Source organism: Neoarius graeffei, chromosome 20 (genome assembly GCF_027579695.1).
Source record: "Neoarius graeffei isolate fNeoGra1 chromosome 20, fNeoGra1.pri, whole genome shotgun sequence".
NCBI lineage: Eukaryota > Metazoa > Chordata > Actinopteri > Siluriformes > Ariidae > Neoarius > Neoarius graeffei.
This window is the reverse complement of record NC_083588.1, coordinates 15,882,224-15,899,327: the sequence shown is the minus strand read 5'-3', so window position 1 is coordinate 15,899,327 and position 17,104 is coordinate 15,882,224. Positions and strand designations below refer to the sequence as shown.

Sequence of the window (17,104 nt, the reverse complement as noted above, 5' to 3'; positions counted from 1 at the left end):
TCGTTATCAGTATAAAAGACACCTGTCCACAACCTCAAACAGTCACACTCCAAACTCCACTATGGCCAAGACCAAAGAGCTGTCAAAGGACACCAGAAACAAAACTGTAGACCTGCACCAGGTTGGGAAGACTGAATCTGCAATAGGTAAGCAGTTTGGTGTGAAGAAATCAACTGTGAGAGCAATTATTAGAAAATGGAAGACATACAAGACCACTGATGATCTCCCTCGATCTGGGGCTCCATGCAAGATCTCACCCCGTGGGGTCAAAATGATCACAAGAACGGTGAGCAAAAATCCCAGAACCCCACGGGGGGAACCTAGTGAATGACCTGCAGAGAGCTGGGACCAAAGTAACAAAGGCTACCATCAGTAACACACTACGCCGCCAGGGACTCAAATCCTGCAGTGCCAGACGTGTCCCCCTGCTTAAGCCAGTACATGTCCAGGCCCGTCTGAGGTTTGCTAGAGAGCATTTGGATGATCCAGAAGAGGATTGGGAGAATGTCATATGGTCAGATGAAACCAAAATAGAACTTTTTGGTAAAAACTCAACTTGTTGTGTTTGGAGGAGAAAGAATGCTGAGTTGCATCCAAAGAACACCATACCTACTGTGAAGCATGGGGGTGGAAACATCATGCTTTGGGGCTGTTTTTCTGCAAAGGGACCAGGACGACTGATCCGTGTAAAGGAAAGAATGAATGGGGCCATGTACCGTGAGATTTTGAGTGAAAACCTCCTTCCATCAGCAAGGGCATTGAAGATGAAACGTGGCTGGGTCTTTCAGCACGACAATGATCCCAAACACACCGCCTGGGCAACGAAGAGTGGCTTCGTAAGAAGCATTTCAAGGTCCTGGAGTGGCCTAGCCAGTCTCCAGATCTCAACCCCATAGAAAATCTTTGGAGGGAGTTGAAAGTCTGTGTTGCCCAGCGACAGCCCCAAAACATCACTGCTCTAGAGGAGATCTGCATGGAGGAATGGGCCAAAATACCAGCAACAGTGTGTGAAAACCTTGTGAAGACTTACAGAAAACGTTTGACCTCTGTCATTGCCAACAAAGGGTATATAACAAAGTATTGAGATGAACGTTTGTTATTGATCAAATACTTATTTTCCACCATAATTTGCAAATAAATTCTTTAAAAATCAGACAATGTGATTTTCTGGATTTTTTTTTCCTCATTTTGTCTCTCATAGTTGAGGTATACCTATGATGAAAATTACAGGCGTCTCTCATCTTTTTAAGTGGGAGAACTTGCACAATTGGTGACTGACTAAATACTTTTTTGCCCCACTGTACATACAGTGGTGCTTGAAAGTTTGTGAACCCTTTAGAATTTTCTATATATTTCTGCATAAATATGACCTAAAACATCATCAGATTTTCACACAAGTCCTAAAAGTAGATAAAGAGAACCCAGTTAAACAAATGAGACAAAAATATTATACTTGGTCATTTATTTATTGAGGAAAATGATCCAATATTACATATCTGTGTGTGGCAAAAGTATGTGAACCTTTGCTTTCAGTATCTGGTGTGACCCCCTTGTGCAGCAATAACTGCAACTAAACGTTTCCGGTAACTGTTGATCAGTCCTGCACACCGGCTTGGAGGAGTTTTAGCCCATTCCTCCGTACAGAACAGCTTCAACTCTGGGATGCTGGTGGGTTTCCTCACATGAACTTCTCGCTTCAGGTCCTTCCACAACATTTCGATTGGATTAAGGTCAGGACTTTGACTTGGCCATTCCAAAACATTAACTTTATTCTTCTTTAACCATTCTTTGGTAGAACGACTTGTGTGCTTAGGGTCATTGTCTTGCTGCATGACTCACCTTCTCTTGAGATTCAGTTCATGGACAGATGTCCTGACATTTTCCTTTAGAATTCGCTGGTATAATTCAGAATTCATTGTTCCATCAACAATGGCAAGCTGTCCTGGCCCAGATGCAGCAGAACGGGCCCAAACCATGATACTACCACCACCATGTTTCACAGATGGGATAAGGTTCTTATGCTGGAATGCAGTGTTTTCCTTTCTCCAAACATAACGCTTCTCATTTAAACCAAAAAGTTATATTTTGGTCTCATCCGTCCACAGAACATTTTTCCAGTAGCATTCTGGCTAGTCCACGTGATCTTTAGCAAACTGCAGATGAGCAGCAATGTTATTTTTGGACAGCGGTGGCTTTCTCCTTGCAACCCTGCCATGCACACCATTATTGTTCAGTGTGCTCCTGATGGTGGACTCATGAACATTAGCCAACATGAGAGAGGCCTTCAGTTGTTTAGAAGTTACCCTGGGGTCCTTTGTGACCTCGTCGACTATTACACACCCTGCGCTCGGACTGATCTTTGTTGGTCGACCACTCCTGGGGAGGGTAACAATGGTCTTGAATTTCCTCCATTTGTACACAACCTTCCTGACTGTGGATTGGTGGAGTCCAAACTCTTTAGAGATGGTTTTGTAACCTAACCTTTTCCAGCCTGATGAGCATCGACAACGCTTTTTCTGAGGTCCTCAGAAATCTCCTTTGTTCGTGCCATGATACACTTCCACAAACACGTGTTGTGAAGATCAGACTTGGATAGATCCCTGTTCTTTAAATAAAACAGGGTGCCCACTCACACCTGACTCAAATTTCACCTTCAAATTAGCTGCTAATCCTAGCCATTCACATACTTTTGCCACTCACAGATACGTAATATTGGATCATTTTCCTCAATAAATAAATAACCAAGTATAATATTTTGTCTCATTTGTTTAACTGGGTTCTCTTTATCTACTTTGAGGACTTGTATGAAAATCTGATGTTGTTTTAGATCATATTTATGCAGAAATATAGAAAATTCTAAAAGGATTCACAAACTTTCAAGCACCACTGTACGTATAGCTGGGTGTATATCCGTGTAATAAGGTGAATTTCCTTTCTTTTTCAGCTTTTCTATTCAGTTACAGGGTCTTGACATTTCCTGGCTTCCTACCGGAGACTGATCCGAAAAAACATAGAGCGCCAGTGGCTTCTCTCTCCCGTTGATGAAACTGATGCCTTGCTCTAAAGACTCCACAGTGAGGATAGGAAGAAGGGGGCCAAAAATTTCCTCCTGCATTAGAGCGTCCGATTCGGTCAAATCCACAATCACTGTGGGAGCTGGAAACAGGAAGACAAAACAGCAATAAAAAGTTAGGCTCGGGAGGAAAAAAAAGAACTTTGTATCCTTACTTAAAACTGTCAAACAGCTTGAAACAAGATTGTTCTAACACACTGGGCCTGTACAGATCTAACTGTGGCTCAAGTATTTCACGTGACGTTTCTACATTTTATGATTCCGTTGCTGTTGTTGACTTTATAACTGACCTCAGGAAATAAGGATCTGCCTCGGTCAATTTATATACACTACCGTTCAAAAGTTTAGGGTCACCCAGACAATTTTGTGTTTTCCATGAAAAGTCACACTTTTATTTACCACCATAAGCTGTAAAAGGAATAGAAAATATAGTCAAGACATTTTTCTGGCCATTTTGAGCATTTAATCGACCCCACAAATGTGATGCTCCAGAAACTCAATCTGCTCAAAGGAAGGTCAGTTTTATAGCTTCTCTAAAGAGCTCAACTGTTTTCAGCTGTGCTAACATGATTGTACAAGGGTTTTCTAATCATCCATTAGCCTTCTGAGGCAATGAGCAAACACATTGTACCATTAGAACACTGGAGTGAGAGTTCCTGGAAATGGGCCTCTATACACCTATGCAGATATTGCACCAAAAACCAGACATTTGCAGCTAGAATAGTCATTTACCACATTAGCAATGTATAGACTGTATTTCTGATAGAGCCCTGCACTCCCGCGGGAGTCCCGCGGGACTCGCCGCAAAGCAGTGCAGCGCGGGACAAATTTTGAAAGCTCATTGCGGGCGCGACCGGAAGTGCACATATGCGGGCGGGAGCGCACATATGCGGCGCGGGTGGGAGTGGTGATAAGCTGCAGTCCCGCTAACTAAAAACGTGCTTGAAATAAAATTTATAAATCATTAGTTTATGTCCATCATATATAATTTGTGCTGGATATTTTATTTGGCATTAATAAAAACATTTTAAGATGCCTAAATTTGCAGAGAAAGTCAGATTGAGTGAGAAATGGCATCTTAAACTTGCCATTGATCACCCTAAGGGGAAATTCTTTGATCACGCTAATGACTTGCAGTTCATACCCAGCTAGCATGAAAACCATGAGTGAATTGATTTACTTGTTGCGTTAGTCTACAACTTTAATCAGAGAGACATGTTACACAGTGACGGTAGGCTTGACTCAATGCTATCCCAGAAATCCTTCCTGTCATATGCAAATTTGGCTGTCCAATCAGAGGCGGCCAAATTTGCATATTACAGGAAGGATTTCTGGGATAGCATTGAGTCAAGCCTACCGTCACTGTGTAACATGTCTCTCTGATTAAAGTTGTAGACTAACGCAAGCAGTAAATCAATTCACTTTTTACTAGCTCTGCTTTGCAATAAAAAATAAAAAAATTGGTACAAAGCAAGCCCATTCACTTTTTTATGCTGATCAGAGAATTACAATGGTTTCTCATGTGATAAAAATGTGCGATTTGCGATTAAATATTTTAATCGTTTGACAGCACTAATTATTATTATTAGAGATACTACATGCTGAATTCAGAAACAAGGTAAACAATAACAAACGTGAGCTGTAGATATTTATGCTCAAATCCACTCAAAGTAGGGGGTGGGGCACCATCACGCTGTGTCAAGACAAGAACTTTCCTGAGAAATAACGCGAACGTCTGCATCATGCGGGATTTGCGGGCGGGAGCGGGACAAAATATGGCAGGCGCGGGCGGGAGCGGGACTGAAAATCATAATTCTTTGCGGGCGCGGGCGGGAGTGGGACTGCACAATGCAGGCGCGGGCGGGACTGAAAAATCCGACCCGCGCAGACCTCTAATTTCTGATTAGTTTAAAGTGATCTTCATTGAAAAGAACAGTGCTTTTCTTTCAAAAATAAGGACATTTCAAAGTGACCCCAAACTTTTGAATGGTAGTGTAAATAATTTTTAAAAAAAAAATTTCAACCAACAATGACTGTTCAAGGTAGAAATGAGATAAATGATTAGTCCCACACTCCTCATCTCATATTCTCTCACCAAGGTATTTATCCTCTTTGATGCCTTCTCCTCCTATAACCACCTTTCCTTGAGACTTTTTCAGGAGCTCCGTGAGTCTGTTCCAGTGTCTGTCTGTGACAATTCGGCCATAGTCTGGGCTCTTCGGGATCTGAGGCCCATAGAAGCTCTCCAACGCTTCCACAATCATGGGAATTAGTGCATCTCGCATCTCTGCTGTGCACAGGACATAATCTGGGGCCACACAACTCTGCCCCGCGTTGAAAAACTTGGCCCAAACGAGCCTCTTTGCAGCAGCCTTGACGTCTACGTGGCCATAAATGAGGCATGGGCATTTTCCACCCAGCTCCAGAGTGACGGGGGTGAGGTGCACTGCGGCTGCCTGCAGGATGTTCCGTGCCACTGCCTGAGAGCCTGATCAAAAATCAAGGGAAGGAAAAAGGAGTCAATGACAAGGCCATCAGACTAACAGTTTAGGAAAATAAAAATACAAAAACACCACTCTGTCTTACACCTACCTGTGTAGAAAATGTGATCAAATCTGTTCTGCAACAATAATTTGGTTTCCTCTGCTCCTCCGCAAATAACAGCGAAGCAATCCTGTCCGATTATTTGGAAAAAGTCCAGAGTCACAAACACGAGAATGTTGTCCAGAGACTTAAAGCATGTACTCAATTAAATGTTGCTTAAACATCAATTAAAATCAGTGTTTCTCAACCAGTGGGCCGGGAATTTTTATTATACCACCTGTAGTAGAGTACAATTCCTGGGTTGCATCTGACGTCACATCCGCCTTGTTAAAGGAGAACCGGAGTCATTTTTAAACTTGCTTTATTTCTTAATTAACGTGTTATTCAATTATGTTTTCGGTTTTAGTAACCTTTTATCGTGACTCGTCTTGGCAACTAATCGCAATTCAGGGTGTATTCAGACCAGGACAGTTCGATAGTTCACTTGCTTTGGTCCGAACCAAATGTGTTTTTTATTTTTTCATTTTGGTGCGGTTCGCTTTCACACTGTACATTTTAGTAAGCGGACCAAAATCTGTCAACAAAGCCACACGCCCTGAGGCCGTTCAGCTATTGGTCAGAGACGACACGCGCACAAAGCGTCAAGTTCAAAAGTAGTCATGGAGGCTTTCCGTGCTGTTATTCTTTTTAATGTCATCAAAGCTATATGTTTTTTCCAGTTTTTACTGTTTTCACGATTGTGCGATTACTATGCTGTTGTACAAGTAATTTATCAACGACGACGACAAAGGGCAAGGCGGCTACGGAGGATAGCGCTGATGAGCGCACATCATTGTTGTGACAGTTCTGGCTCTTCACGCAATAGATGAATTTCTTTTTTGCGTCGCTAGTACCGCCACTTTTTGAAAGAATGTCCCTGATTTTAATGTAGGTCTGACGGAGTTTTAGCCGACATTGTTCTGGGGAGCGCGTGAACCCCTTCTCCTTCATTTTCTCACTGAATACAGCAAACACGTCGGCATTTTTGTGTGTTCTCTCCAAAAGCTCAGATATGTGGACATCTGCCCATATATCCACAAGGGTACGCGTTTCTTCCTCGGCCCACGTTTGCCCCCTACTCATTTTTTGTACTCGCCTACCACTGGTGACTGAACGACCCTTGACAACCGAAACAGTGTTTGCACTTTGCGGTGGAGTGTCAAGACTCTGTTTTCCATAATGCTCGACAAACGACGGAAGCTCCCGAGGTACTAAAAAGCAAAACTGTCGGATTAGGTCCGGTCTGTTTTCACACCTCCAAAAGATCCGCACCAGGGTTCCTTTGGTCCAGACCGAGTCTGACCTTGCAGCTCGGTCTCGGTCCGCTTGTTTGGTCCGGACCAGAGTTCGGTGGTTTGTATTCAGACCAACCCAAAAGGTCCGGCCCAAGGGAAATTTGGTTCGTTTGGTCCGGACCAAACAACGTAGGTGTGAATACGCCCTAAATGTTATACTTATCGGCCTATTCGGTTTTTAGCCATGTTGAACGTAGTGCGTTTGGTCCACGGCAGGCGTCGTGCAATCTTATCTGCACAATCTTCATGAGACTTGTGCAAGACTTCAAAACGTGACGCGTCAGTGCCACCATTTTGAAAACTGTTTTCTAAACGAAATATCACACCAAAACGAGTTTAAATGACGATTACTGCCTACTTTCTTCAAACTTTCCTGATCGCTATCAAAACAAACAAAACTTCCGGCTTGATCACGTCAGCATTCGAAAGAGGCCGCGCACGTCTTTTGACAACGTTGGCAGACGTCGGTCACTTTGATTTCCGCTGTACGTTTTACTTCCGTCCTACAACGTCTCGCAGAGGTCTCGACGAATCTCGTTTACGGCCATTGCTTTGACATACGGACTGATATATTACATAGCGTATTTCAGAAACACTCATAACTTGCTATAGCAGTGACAAAACAGTGATCAAAAATGCGTTCCTATATTTAATAAAATGAGAAACAGAATTTTGATCATTTAAAAAATTGCCTTCAGTTCTCCTTTAAGCTACGGTCACACTACAGCTTGCGGTGCTTTGCGATGGGTTATCGATGAAAAGGAGTCATTTTGGCAGCTATACACACGAGCGGCTTTGCGAAGCATCATCGTCATCACGGTCACGTTTAAATTCTGTTTAAATACTCTGCTTTATGCAAACAAGCAAGTTATTAAAACCAAGAAGTGGATATAGAAACCAGTCAATGGGATTAGAGCCTTACACGCTAACAAAGAAAGATTTTTCCTACGAGTTGGAAAATTCTCCATCCATTGAGTTCCCCGATATCTCAAACTACCTGGTGCTGCAGACATCGTTCTACACGGACACACAGACGAAAACCTGGGAAAACCCAGGTTGGCAGATATCGGTCACTTTGATTTCCGCTGTACGTTTTACTTCCGTCCTACAACGTCTCGCAGAGGTCTCGACGAATCTCGTTTACGGCCATTGCTTTGACATACAGACTGATATATTACAGAGCGTATTTCAGAAACACTCATAACTTGCTATAGCAGTGACAAAACAGTGAAAAACAGCGAAAACCTGGAAAACCCGTTTTGCTTCCGGAAATATCACGCCTGCTAATAAAAACACACTTCCTGCACTTAGATCCGTCTACCTTGTCACGTCCTGATCGCCAGATCTTTAACCCAGCCACATATAAAATAATAAGTTGTTCTCCTCCGTGCTCTTCCAGGTTTTCATCTGTGTGTCCGTGTAGAACGATGTCTGCAGCACCAGGTAGTTTGAGATGTCGGGGAACTCGATGGATGGAGAATTTTCCAACTCGTAGGAAAAATCCTTCTTTGTTAGCGTGTAAGGATCTAATCCCATTGACTGGTTTCTATATCCACTTCTTGGTTTTAATAACTTGCTTGTTTGCTGTACACAAACGTGGCAATAAGTTCTTGTGTTCGTCAACCAGACTCCACTTTTGGATCATTAATCCCTTTTGACTGAGAATGCCCTGCATGCGTGGTTTGTCTTCTGGCACGTCCGTACAGTTTTAAATACAATACCTGCAGTTTGTTTTTATTGCATTTACACGTACTTAATTCCCGGCCTCCCATCTGTAATAGGGAGTGTGTGGCAGCGGGGGCGTGGTCAAGCGGCGGTCTGTGACAGGAGGGCGGAGTCAGGGAAGGTAAGTGGCAGAATCACTACACCTGACGGCAATTAACCTGTGTTTGTGTGTCTTCCCAGTGACCGTGCCCTACTTAAGGAGGGAGAGCGAGAGCAGAGGAGCTCATCTCCGGGCTAGACGCTGACTGTGTGTGTCTAGCCCATATAGACTTGTTCACTGAAAAGTGTGGCAATAAAGCCTTTTGAAAACCTGATCTCTGTCCTGCCGTCCTCTGTGCTCCACCCACACGTCGTGAACCGTTACAGTGGTGCCGAAACCCGGGACCAGAGTGGAGCACCAGCAGATCAGCCCCATGGAGTCCTCCCCGTTCGCCGACCTGGTCCACGCCCTCGCCACGGCCCAGCAAAGCCAGCACCAGGCGCTCGTCACCCTCCGGAAGGAACAGGAGCGACGCTTCGAAGCCCTGGTGCTGGCCCAGCAGGAAGACCGCGAGGCGTTCCGGCACCTCCTCGCGTCGGCGGGGTCCACCAGCGCTCCGGCCGCGGGCCCGTCTCCCCTCACCGTTACCAAGATGGGTCCGCAGGACGACCCCGAGGCGTTCATCACGTTATTCGAACAAGTCTATATGGGCTAGACACACACACACACAGTCAGCGTCTAGTCCGGAGATGAGCTCCTCTGCTCTCGCTCTCCCTCCTTAAGTAGGGCGCGGCCACTGGGAAGACACACAAACACAGGTTAATTGCCGTCAGGTGTAGTGATTCTGCCACTTACCTTCCCTGACTCCGCCCTCCTGTCACAGACCGGCGCTTGACCACGCCCCCGCTGCCACAGAGTGATGTCGCATACCATTAATACACTTTACAGTAGATTATTAGATTCTCACAGAATAGACGAGCCAAAATAATTGGGGATCTTTTTTTTTTAATGGGATTTGACCCGTTACAAGTATGAATAGGTGGGCCTTAGAGCAGAAAAGGTTGAGAACCCCTGAATTAAATGAGGTTAATACAGGTTTTATTGCATAAATAAACGTGTCCTGGCTAATCTAACATTCTGTGCGTTGACTCCGTCATCTCTGGGAGTAAACTGCATCTGTGGGAACGACTCAGTAAATTTTGATAGCACTTTAGTGTAAGACAATTAAACAGAAAACAACGTTACCTGAGACAGGTACTTCGGTATTAGCTCTGAAAGGAGTCGCTCGGTCGCTTGACTGATTTCTGAGGGCTTCAGAACGGCACAGTTTCCTACACAATAACATACAAATTATTAAACGCAGAAGAAAAGCCTTGGTGACTCAGTAGTTAAGGTTCTGAGCTCGAGACCAAAAAAAAAAAAAAAAATCACTCGAGGCTTTTCGCAAGGATTTTAATCCTTGATCACTTTCTGTACAAATTAATACATGTAAATTACCCCTGGGAAAAAAATTAAAAAAAAATTGAAAATCTAGACAACTTCTAGAAAACAGAAACACAATTTTTGTCATTTGTTATCCTGAGAAAGGGGTCATTAATGTCTGTGTGCATCTACCTGCAGCGATAGCACCGATCAGCGGTGCGAAAATGAGCTGGAGAGGATAGTTCCATGCTCCGATTATCAAAACAACCCCTAAAGGTTCTCTGCGTACAAAGCAATCATCTAGTTTTGTTGCCTAAAATACAAGTAAAGAAAATATGACAGAGAAACATAAGTGTCGCTAATGCTGTGTAATAGCACTTGGAATATATCCAACTTGGTCATGAGGGAAGCATGTCACAATTTCCTTGATTCTGTGGTTTTGGTACTTGTTTGAATGCAAAAAAAAAAAAAGAGAAGCAAAATCTGTCTATTTAAAAAAAAAAAGTTACACCCTGCACATAAATTACCAAGTTTTTGGCCACGTAGCTCGGCTGCAACCAGGATTCCAAGTTAGAGATGGCATAACGAAGCTCATTGCCCACCATGTCGATTTCTGATAACACTGCCTCGAACTTGGGCTGCAGAAACAACAGAGGTGATTACGGTAGACCAGGGCAGCCATTAGAAAGCGCAGGCATGGTGTGCGTGTACCTTCATGAGGTCTTTATGCAGTGCCTCTAAGATCTGTGCCTCGTTATCCTCGAGTAAAGACAGCAGAGCCTCCAGCTGAGCGGCACGAAAATGGAGCGGAAGTGTCATGTTGGACCGGAACGCGGCCCGAAGTCTCTCGATCACCTGCTTCTGACTTTCCATTTCAAGCGCACCTTGGAAAAAGAAAACCGGTGAAAGACAAAGTGAGGTCGAACTTTCTCAACAAACAAACTTATGTTATGACCAGATCTCAGAATCTGTGAAATGTGAATGCTCCATCTTTTTTTAATATAACACCAAGAACTTACTGCTACACCACGACACTTCAGCCTTGATTACGTCGATGTTAGCTCGCACTACCTCCAGCATATGGCCAAAAGGCTGTCGACACCTGACCATCCTACCCATATGTGGTTCTTCCCCAAATTTTTGCCACAAAGTTTAAAACAATTGAAACAAGTGTAGCATTCCAGTTTCACTTCACTGGAACCAAGGGGCCCTAACATGTTCCAGAATTACAATGCCCCTGTGCATAAAGCAAACAAAGAAAACATGTTTTGTGAAGGTTGGAGTGGAAGAACAAAGCCCTGAACTATTATCCACTTGTTATCCATACCATGATGTACAGTAATGTATAGCTTACAGCTAGAGACAGTCAACACTGCCGACACGAGCATGAACATGTCAAATTTTCAAGTAAGGTCATTCTTTTATTTTAAACGTCCCAGACAGGCTTGTAGTACTCGAGTCCGACTCGTGACTTGACTTGGACTTGAGCACTGACGAGGACTCGAATTTTTTCTTTATTTTTTCCTAAATGCCATAATTTGGCATAAGATATTTACATCTACATTAATTTTTATACCAATTTCGTGCAAGTGTCGCACCTGCGCGCCTTGGCCGCAAACAACTCACACCTGCACAGGATTAAGGCGCAATCAGCACGCCTACATAACAACTGTGAAAACCCACTTACTTTGTAAAGTATTGAGTTGCGTTGCTGACACATTACCAAGCCTTATCGGTTTCCTGTTTCTCATCTTTGATTCTGCCGAGTCTATGATAGCCTGTTTGTGCCTCGCTTTCACGATTTTGCCTGCCGTTCTGCATCATTTACCCGTCTTCACCTTCTGCGCTTACATCCGTCTTCTAACCATCTCCGACAGAATACTTCGCAGTCCCTGACAAAGAGAATGCACATTCACCTGTTCATACGTCATGTTCAGGAACAAACTAACATTAATGGCGCTAAAATGCCTGGAGAGAACGCCCCTAGGACTGTCCGCTTTGCTTATACGGACTTCTCGTGCAGTGGGAAAAAAACGCACCGCTATGTGTTCCATATGTAGAAGAACTGTCGAGGAGACAACAGGGACGACCTCGAACTTCAGTCATCATTTGGCGAGACTCCACCCAGAGAAGGAAGTGACACGCGATGTTCATTGCTCTGTTGATAGCAGGGCTTGCTTGCTGAGCGATGAACTAGCTAGTGTTAACCCTCTCTCATGTTATTTGCCCTGTTGATAGTGGGCGGGGCTTGCTGAGCGATGAACAAGCTTTTTATCTGGAGCCTACTAACTAAAATGGGGCAGTCGAGCAGGAACGTTAGTCCAACACAGCAGCAGAGACGCTTTCACAAAGGCAGCAACAGCCTCCGTCAAATGGTGCGATTGGGGTCTTGTTCTCGGACTCGACTCAAAATTTTCTTTAATGACTTAGACTTGAACACTGGTCCAAGTCCGAGTCATCAGTGCTCAAGTCCAAGTCAAGCCACGAGTCGGATTTGAGTCCAAATCCTGGACTCGAGTACTACAAGACTGGTAACAATATACAGGTAGTCGTCGACTTACGACCTATGCGACTTACGACCGATCGACTTTACGACCGTCTGGTTATGACTGGTAAGTGTTTCCCAGCTGAGCTAGCTGAGCGTACGACAGTTTCCGCCCCAGCTCCCGGCAGCACCTCTCACCGCGTACAACAGTTTCCGCCCCAGCTCCAGGCACATGCGCAGTCTCTCTCGGGCTCTCCGTCATACAGTTTCTGCCCCAGTTCCTGGTTTATGAAACGAGCAAATGCTCCCGCCAGCCCGAGCGCTGCAACAGCTAATGATGACGTAGACGACCCGCAGCCAAGCGCCAGTGATGCCAGCGGTCACTAAATTTTGTATTTTGCTATGTTTTACATTTGTATTTTGGTATGTTTCAAACTAAAATGTTTTCTATTTTTCACACCTGTATTTTTTTGTTTTGCACATCTCATCTCATCTCATGCCGCTTTATCCTTCTACAGGGTTGCAGGCAAGCTGGAGCCTATCCCAGCTGACTACGGGCGAAAGGCGGGGTACACCCTGGACAAGTCGCCAGGTCATCACAGGGCTGACACATAGACACAGACAACCATTCACACTCACATTCACACCTACGGTCAATTTAGAGTCACCAGTTAACCTAACCTGCATGTCTTTGGACTGTGGGGGAAACCGGAGCACCCAGAGGAAACCCACGCGGACACAGGGAGAACATGCAAACTCCACACAGAAAGGCCCTCGCCGACCCCGGGGCTCGAACCCAGGACCTTCTTGCTGTGAGGCGACAGCGCTAACCACTACACCACCGTGCCGCCCTGTTTTGCACATATTAAATGAATTGTACTGTACGCAGTGTAGTATGCAGTGTTTGACTTAAACCAAATAATGAGCCAAGGTAATGAAATAAGAAAATGTTGATAAAATAAGACTTTAAGATGATTACAATATCATTACACATCACAATATACTTACGTTCATTTAACAGAGGCTGACTTACGACCAGATCGGTTTACGACCGGTCAGTCGTAACCAAACGCAGTTGTAAGTCGACGACTACCTGTACTGTCCAACCTAACACACTGCATGACCTTTGGGGATGTTTGGCCACAGATATTCAGGTCCAGGGAGACCTTTTCAGAAAGTGAACTGGAAACATGACTTCAGAAATTATTTGTAATTCCTTTTGTAATTAAAGAAAATATCAGCTGGTCAAGCATTACCCGATTGTGGCTGCAACTTTCATGCACTAACCTGTTGACGTGTCTGACCAGCAAGTTCAAGAAAGCCTTCACAAACACAGTGCTATAATGTTTTCCCCATTTTTAGAGAAATTAAGCAGAGGTGGACAGAGTACCCAACTTCATTACTTCAGTCAAAGTACAGATCCCACTGGTCAAATGTTACTCCGATACAAGTGAAAGTTGTCCAGTCAAATTTTTACTTACATACCGAAGTACTTGCTTTTAAAAATACTTAAGGACATTTTCTGTCAACGCATCGTTGTATTATTGCCACAACGATTACAAAACCTAATGCCGCTACCAAGGACAGAAATGTGAATTCACAAAATGAACGCATGCTGTGCCATCATGGTGGTTTAACGTTAAGCTAGCTAGTCAGTGAAACTCCACCTGACATGCTAGCGAACTCTTCAAACTCGAAATCATAAATAAACATTTCTACATAATGTTTATTTGGCAAGATTATGCTAAAACATATTTCTGAAAGGACTTCAGATAAGTTAACGTTATTCATGTTAGCGTAACTCCATTTTTGCATGCTAACTAACAGCGTCCACGTTAACTAGCTATGTGTTAACGTTAGCCGTGGACAAGGCTACGGCAACTTGGCGGGCAAATCCATAGAAAGTCATTTGACTAACCAGACTGCATAGCTACGTTTGCAACGTTATTGCTAGCTCTAAAAGCACAGACAACTTCGTTGCAAGCTTTCTTTTGGAATAAAACATATACAGTATATACACCTCAATATGCTTCCGCAGGTCGGACGGCGAGTTTTTGTAGGCCGTGATGGGGTTCGTTTGCAGCAGACAAAGCGAACACTTAAAACGAAATGCATCTTTAATCCTTTCTGAAAACTGAAACATGGGTTCATGGGCCATGGGTGTGCGTGCACTCCCCAGAAGGACCGCCTCCTTTCGTTCTGCCATCAACTGATCGTGTTCAAATGATGCTGTTGAGAAATCATTGAACTTGATTTTATACAGTCTATGGATGTGACGTGACCCCAGTGATTACTGACAGGCTGTCTCAGTGTCGCCTGCAAAAAAAAAAAAATCACGTTTTTGAAAAGAAAAGAAAAAAAACATCTACTTTCAAAGCTGCTTCGTAGTAACGAAGACCTTGACAGAAATGGAGTGGAGTGGAGCAAAAAGTACATTATTTGCCTTTCAAATGTAGTGAATTAAAAGTCATAAGTTTAAAAAAAAAACAAAAAAAACTCAAGTAAATGTACTTCATTACTGTCCACCTCTGAAATTAAGACTTAGCCAGCCAGGGAGGGAGGGAGGGAGGCATGTATCAAGGCTTGCATTTGACAGTTGACGCCATCATCATCATCATTATCATCATCCCATTCGGAGCCAACCATTTTCATTACCTCCACCAACTCTGTCATTTCTGTTTGTTTGTGTGGTTGTTCCCATCCATCCATGCATTATCTGTAGCCACTTATCCTGTTCTACAGGGTCGCAGGCAAGCTGGAGCCTATCCCAGCTGACTATGGGCGAGAGGCGGAATACACCCTGGACAAGTCGCCAGATCGTCGCAGGGCTGACACAGAGACAAATAAACCATTCACACCTACGGTCAATTTAGAGCCACCTGCATGTCTTTGGACTGTAGGGGAAACCGGAGCACCCGGAGAAAACCCATGCAAACACGGAAAGAACATGCAAACTCCACACAGAAAGGCCTTCGCCGGGAACCCAGGACCTTCTTGCTGTGAGGCGACAGCGCTAACCACTACACCACCATGCCGCCTTGGTTGTTTGCATCCATCCATCCATTATCTGTAGCCGCTTACCTGTCCTACAGGGTCGCAGGCAAACTGGAGCCTATCCCAGCTGACTATGGGCGAGAGGCAGGGTACACCCTGGACAAGTCACCAGGTCATCGCAGGGCTGACACAGACAACCATTCACACTCACGGTCAATTAAGAGTCACCAATTAGCCTAACCTGCATGTCTTCGGACTGTGGGGGAAACCGGATCACCCGGAGGAAACCCATGCAGACACGGAAAGAACATGCAAACTCCACACAGAAAGGCCTTTGCCGGGAACCCAGGACCTTCTTGCTGTGAGGCAACAGCACTAACCACTACACCACCATGCCGCCTTGGTGGTTCACATCCATCCATCCATTATCTCTAGCCGCTTTATCCTGTTCTACAGGGTCGCAGGCAAGCTGGAGCCTATCCCAGCTGACTATGGGCGAGAGGCAGGGTACACCCTGGACAAGTCGCCAGGTCATCGCAGGGCTGTCACAGACAACCATTCACACTCACGGTCAATTAAGAGTCACCAATTAGCCTAACCTGCATGTCTTTGGACTGTGGGGGAAACCGGATCACCCGGAGGAAACACATGCAAACTCCACACAGAAAGGCCTTCGCCGGGAACCCAGGACCTTCTTGCTGTGAGGCAACAGTGCTAACCACTACACCACCATGCCGCCTTGGTTGTTCACATCCATCCATCCATTATCTCTAGCCGCTTTATCCTGTTCTACAGGGTCGCAGGCAAGCTGGACAAGTCGCCAGGTCATCACAGGGCTAACACAGACAACCGTTCACACTCACGGTCAATTTAGAGTCACCAATTAGCCTAACCTGCATGCCTTTGGACTGTAAAGGAAACCCACGCAGACACGGAGAGAACATGCAAACTCCACACAGAAAGGCCTTCGCCGGCCGCTGGGCTCGAACCCAGGATAGTGCCGCCCAACGTAACTCAAAAAGTAGTGAACGGATCTTGATGAAATTAGGAGGAAAGCTGGGCCAAGGAACAATTGATTAGATATTGATGCAAATCTGGATATGTATGTAAATCCAGGATGTATGTGGAACCAGGATTTTTTTTTTCCCCCAATCCAACTCAAAAAGTAGTGAAGAGATTTGGATGAAATTTGGTATACAGCTTTAGTATTATCCCAGGTTCAAGTGATGTTGATGTTGATATGGATCTGAGTAGAGGCTCACACTCTACAGTGTATATTTCTAGTTTGTAACCATCTTCATCAAACCCTCTTCTCACAGCTCACTGGAGTTACACTGTAAAAACTTAACGTTTCACGTCAAACATCAACCGGAAACAGACGTAATAAGGTTTAAAAAGTCTTCGTACTTACATTTAATGACATTTAATCTAAAATCTCACCGAGTCTCGGATCCGAAGCCTTCGTGAAATCAGTGGTGTGTCAGTGTGAAGCCTCCGGGTTCGGTGCTGAGTCGTTTCCGGGTGTCGGTGCATGAGGGGAGAAGAAG

At 44.6% G+C, this 17,104-nt stretch overlaps 1 protein-coding gene across 2 annotated transcripts in view; it reads right to left on the bottom strand.

The window, feature by feature from the left end:
- Nucleotides 1–17,104, bottom strand: part of aldh3b1 (aldehyde dehydrogenase 3 family, member B1) — a 20,711-nt gene extending 3,607 nt beyond the window's left edge. The window contains exons 1-8 of one of the 2 annotated variants that reach the window (XM_060901324.1): nt 16,998–17,104; nt 10,790–10,962; nt 10,606–10,716; nt 10,271–10,391; nt 9,902–9,987; nt 5,666–5,747; nt 5,169–5,561; nt 2,990–3,156 (exon numbers count right to left, since the gene is read on the bottom strand). In XM_060901324.1, the coding sequence (XP_060757307.1) occupies nt 2,990–3,156; nt 5,169–5,561; nt 5,666–5,747; nt 9,902–9,987; nt 10,271–10,391; nt 10,606–10,716; nt 10,790–10,951 (1,122 nt within the window). In that variant the 5' untranslated portion in view covers nt 10,952–10,962; nt 16,998–17,104. Of the gene's footprint in view, nt 1–2,989; nt 3,157–5,168; nt 5,562–5,665; nt 5,748–9,901; nt 9,988–10,270; nt 10,392–10,605; nt 10,717–10,789; nt 10,963–16,968 lie in introns of both variants that reach the window. The other variant, XM_060901325.1, reaches the window with a different exon arrangement.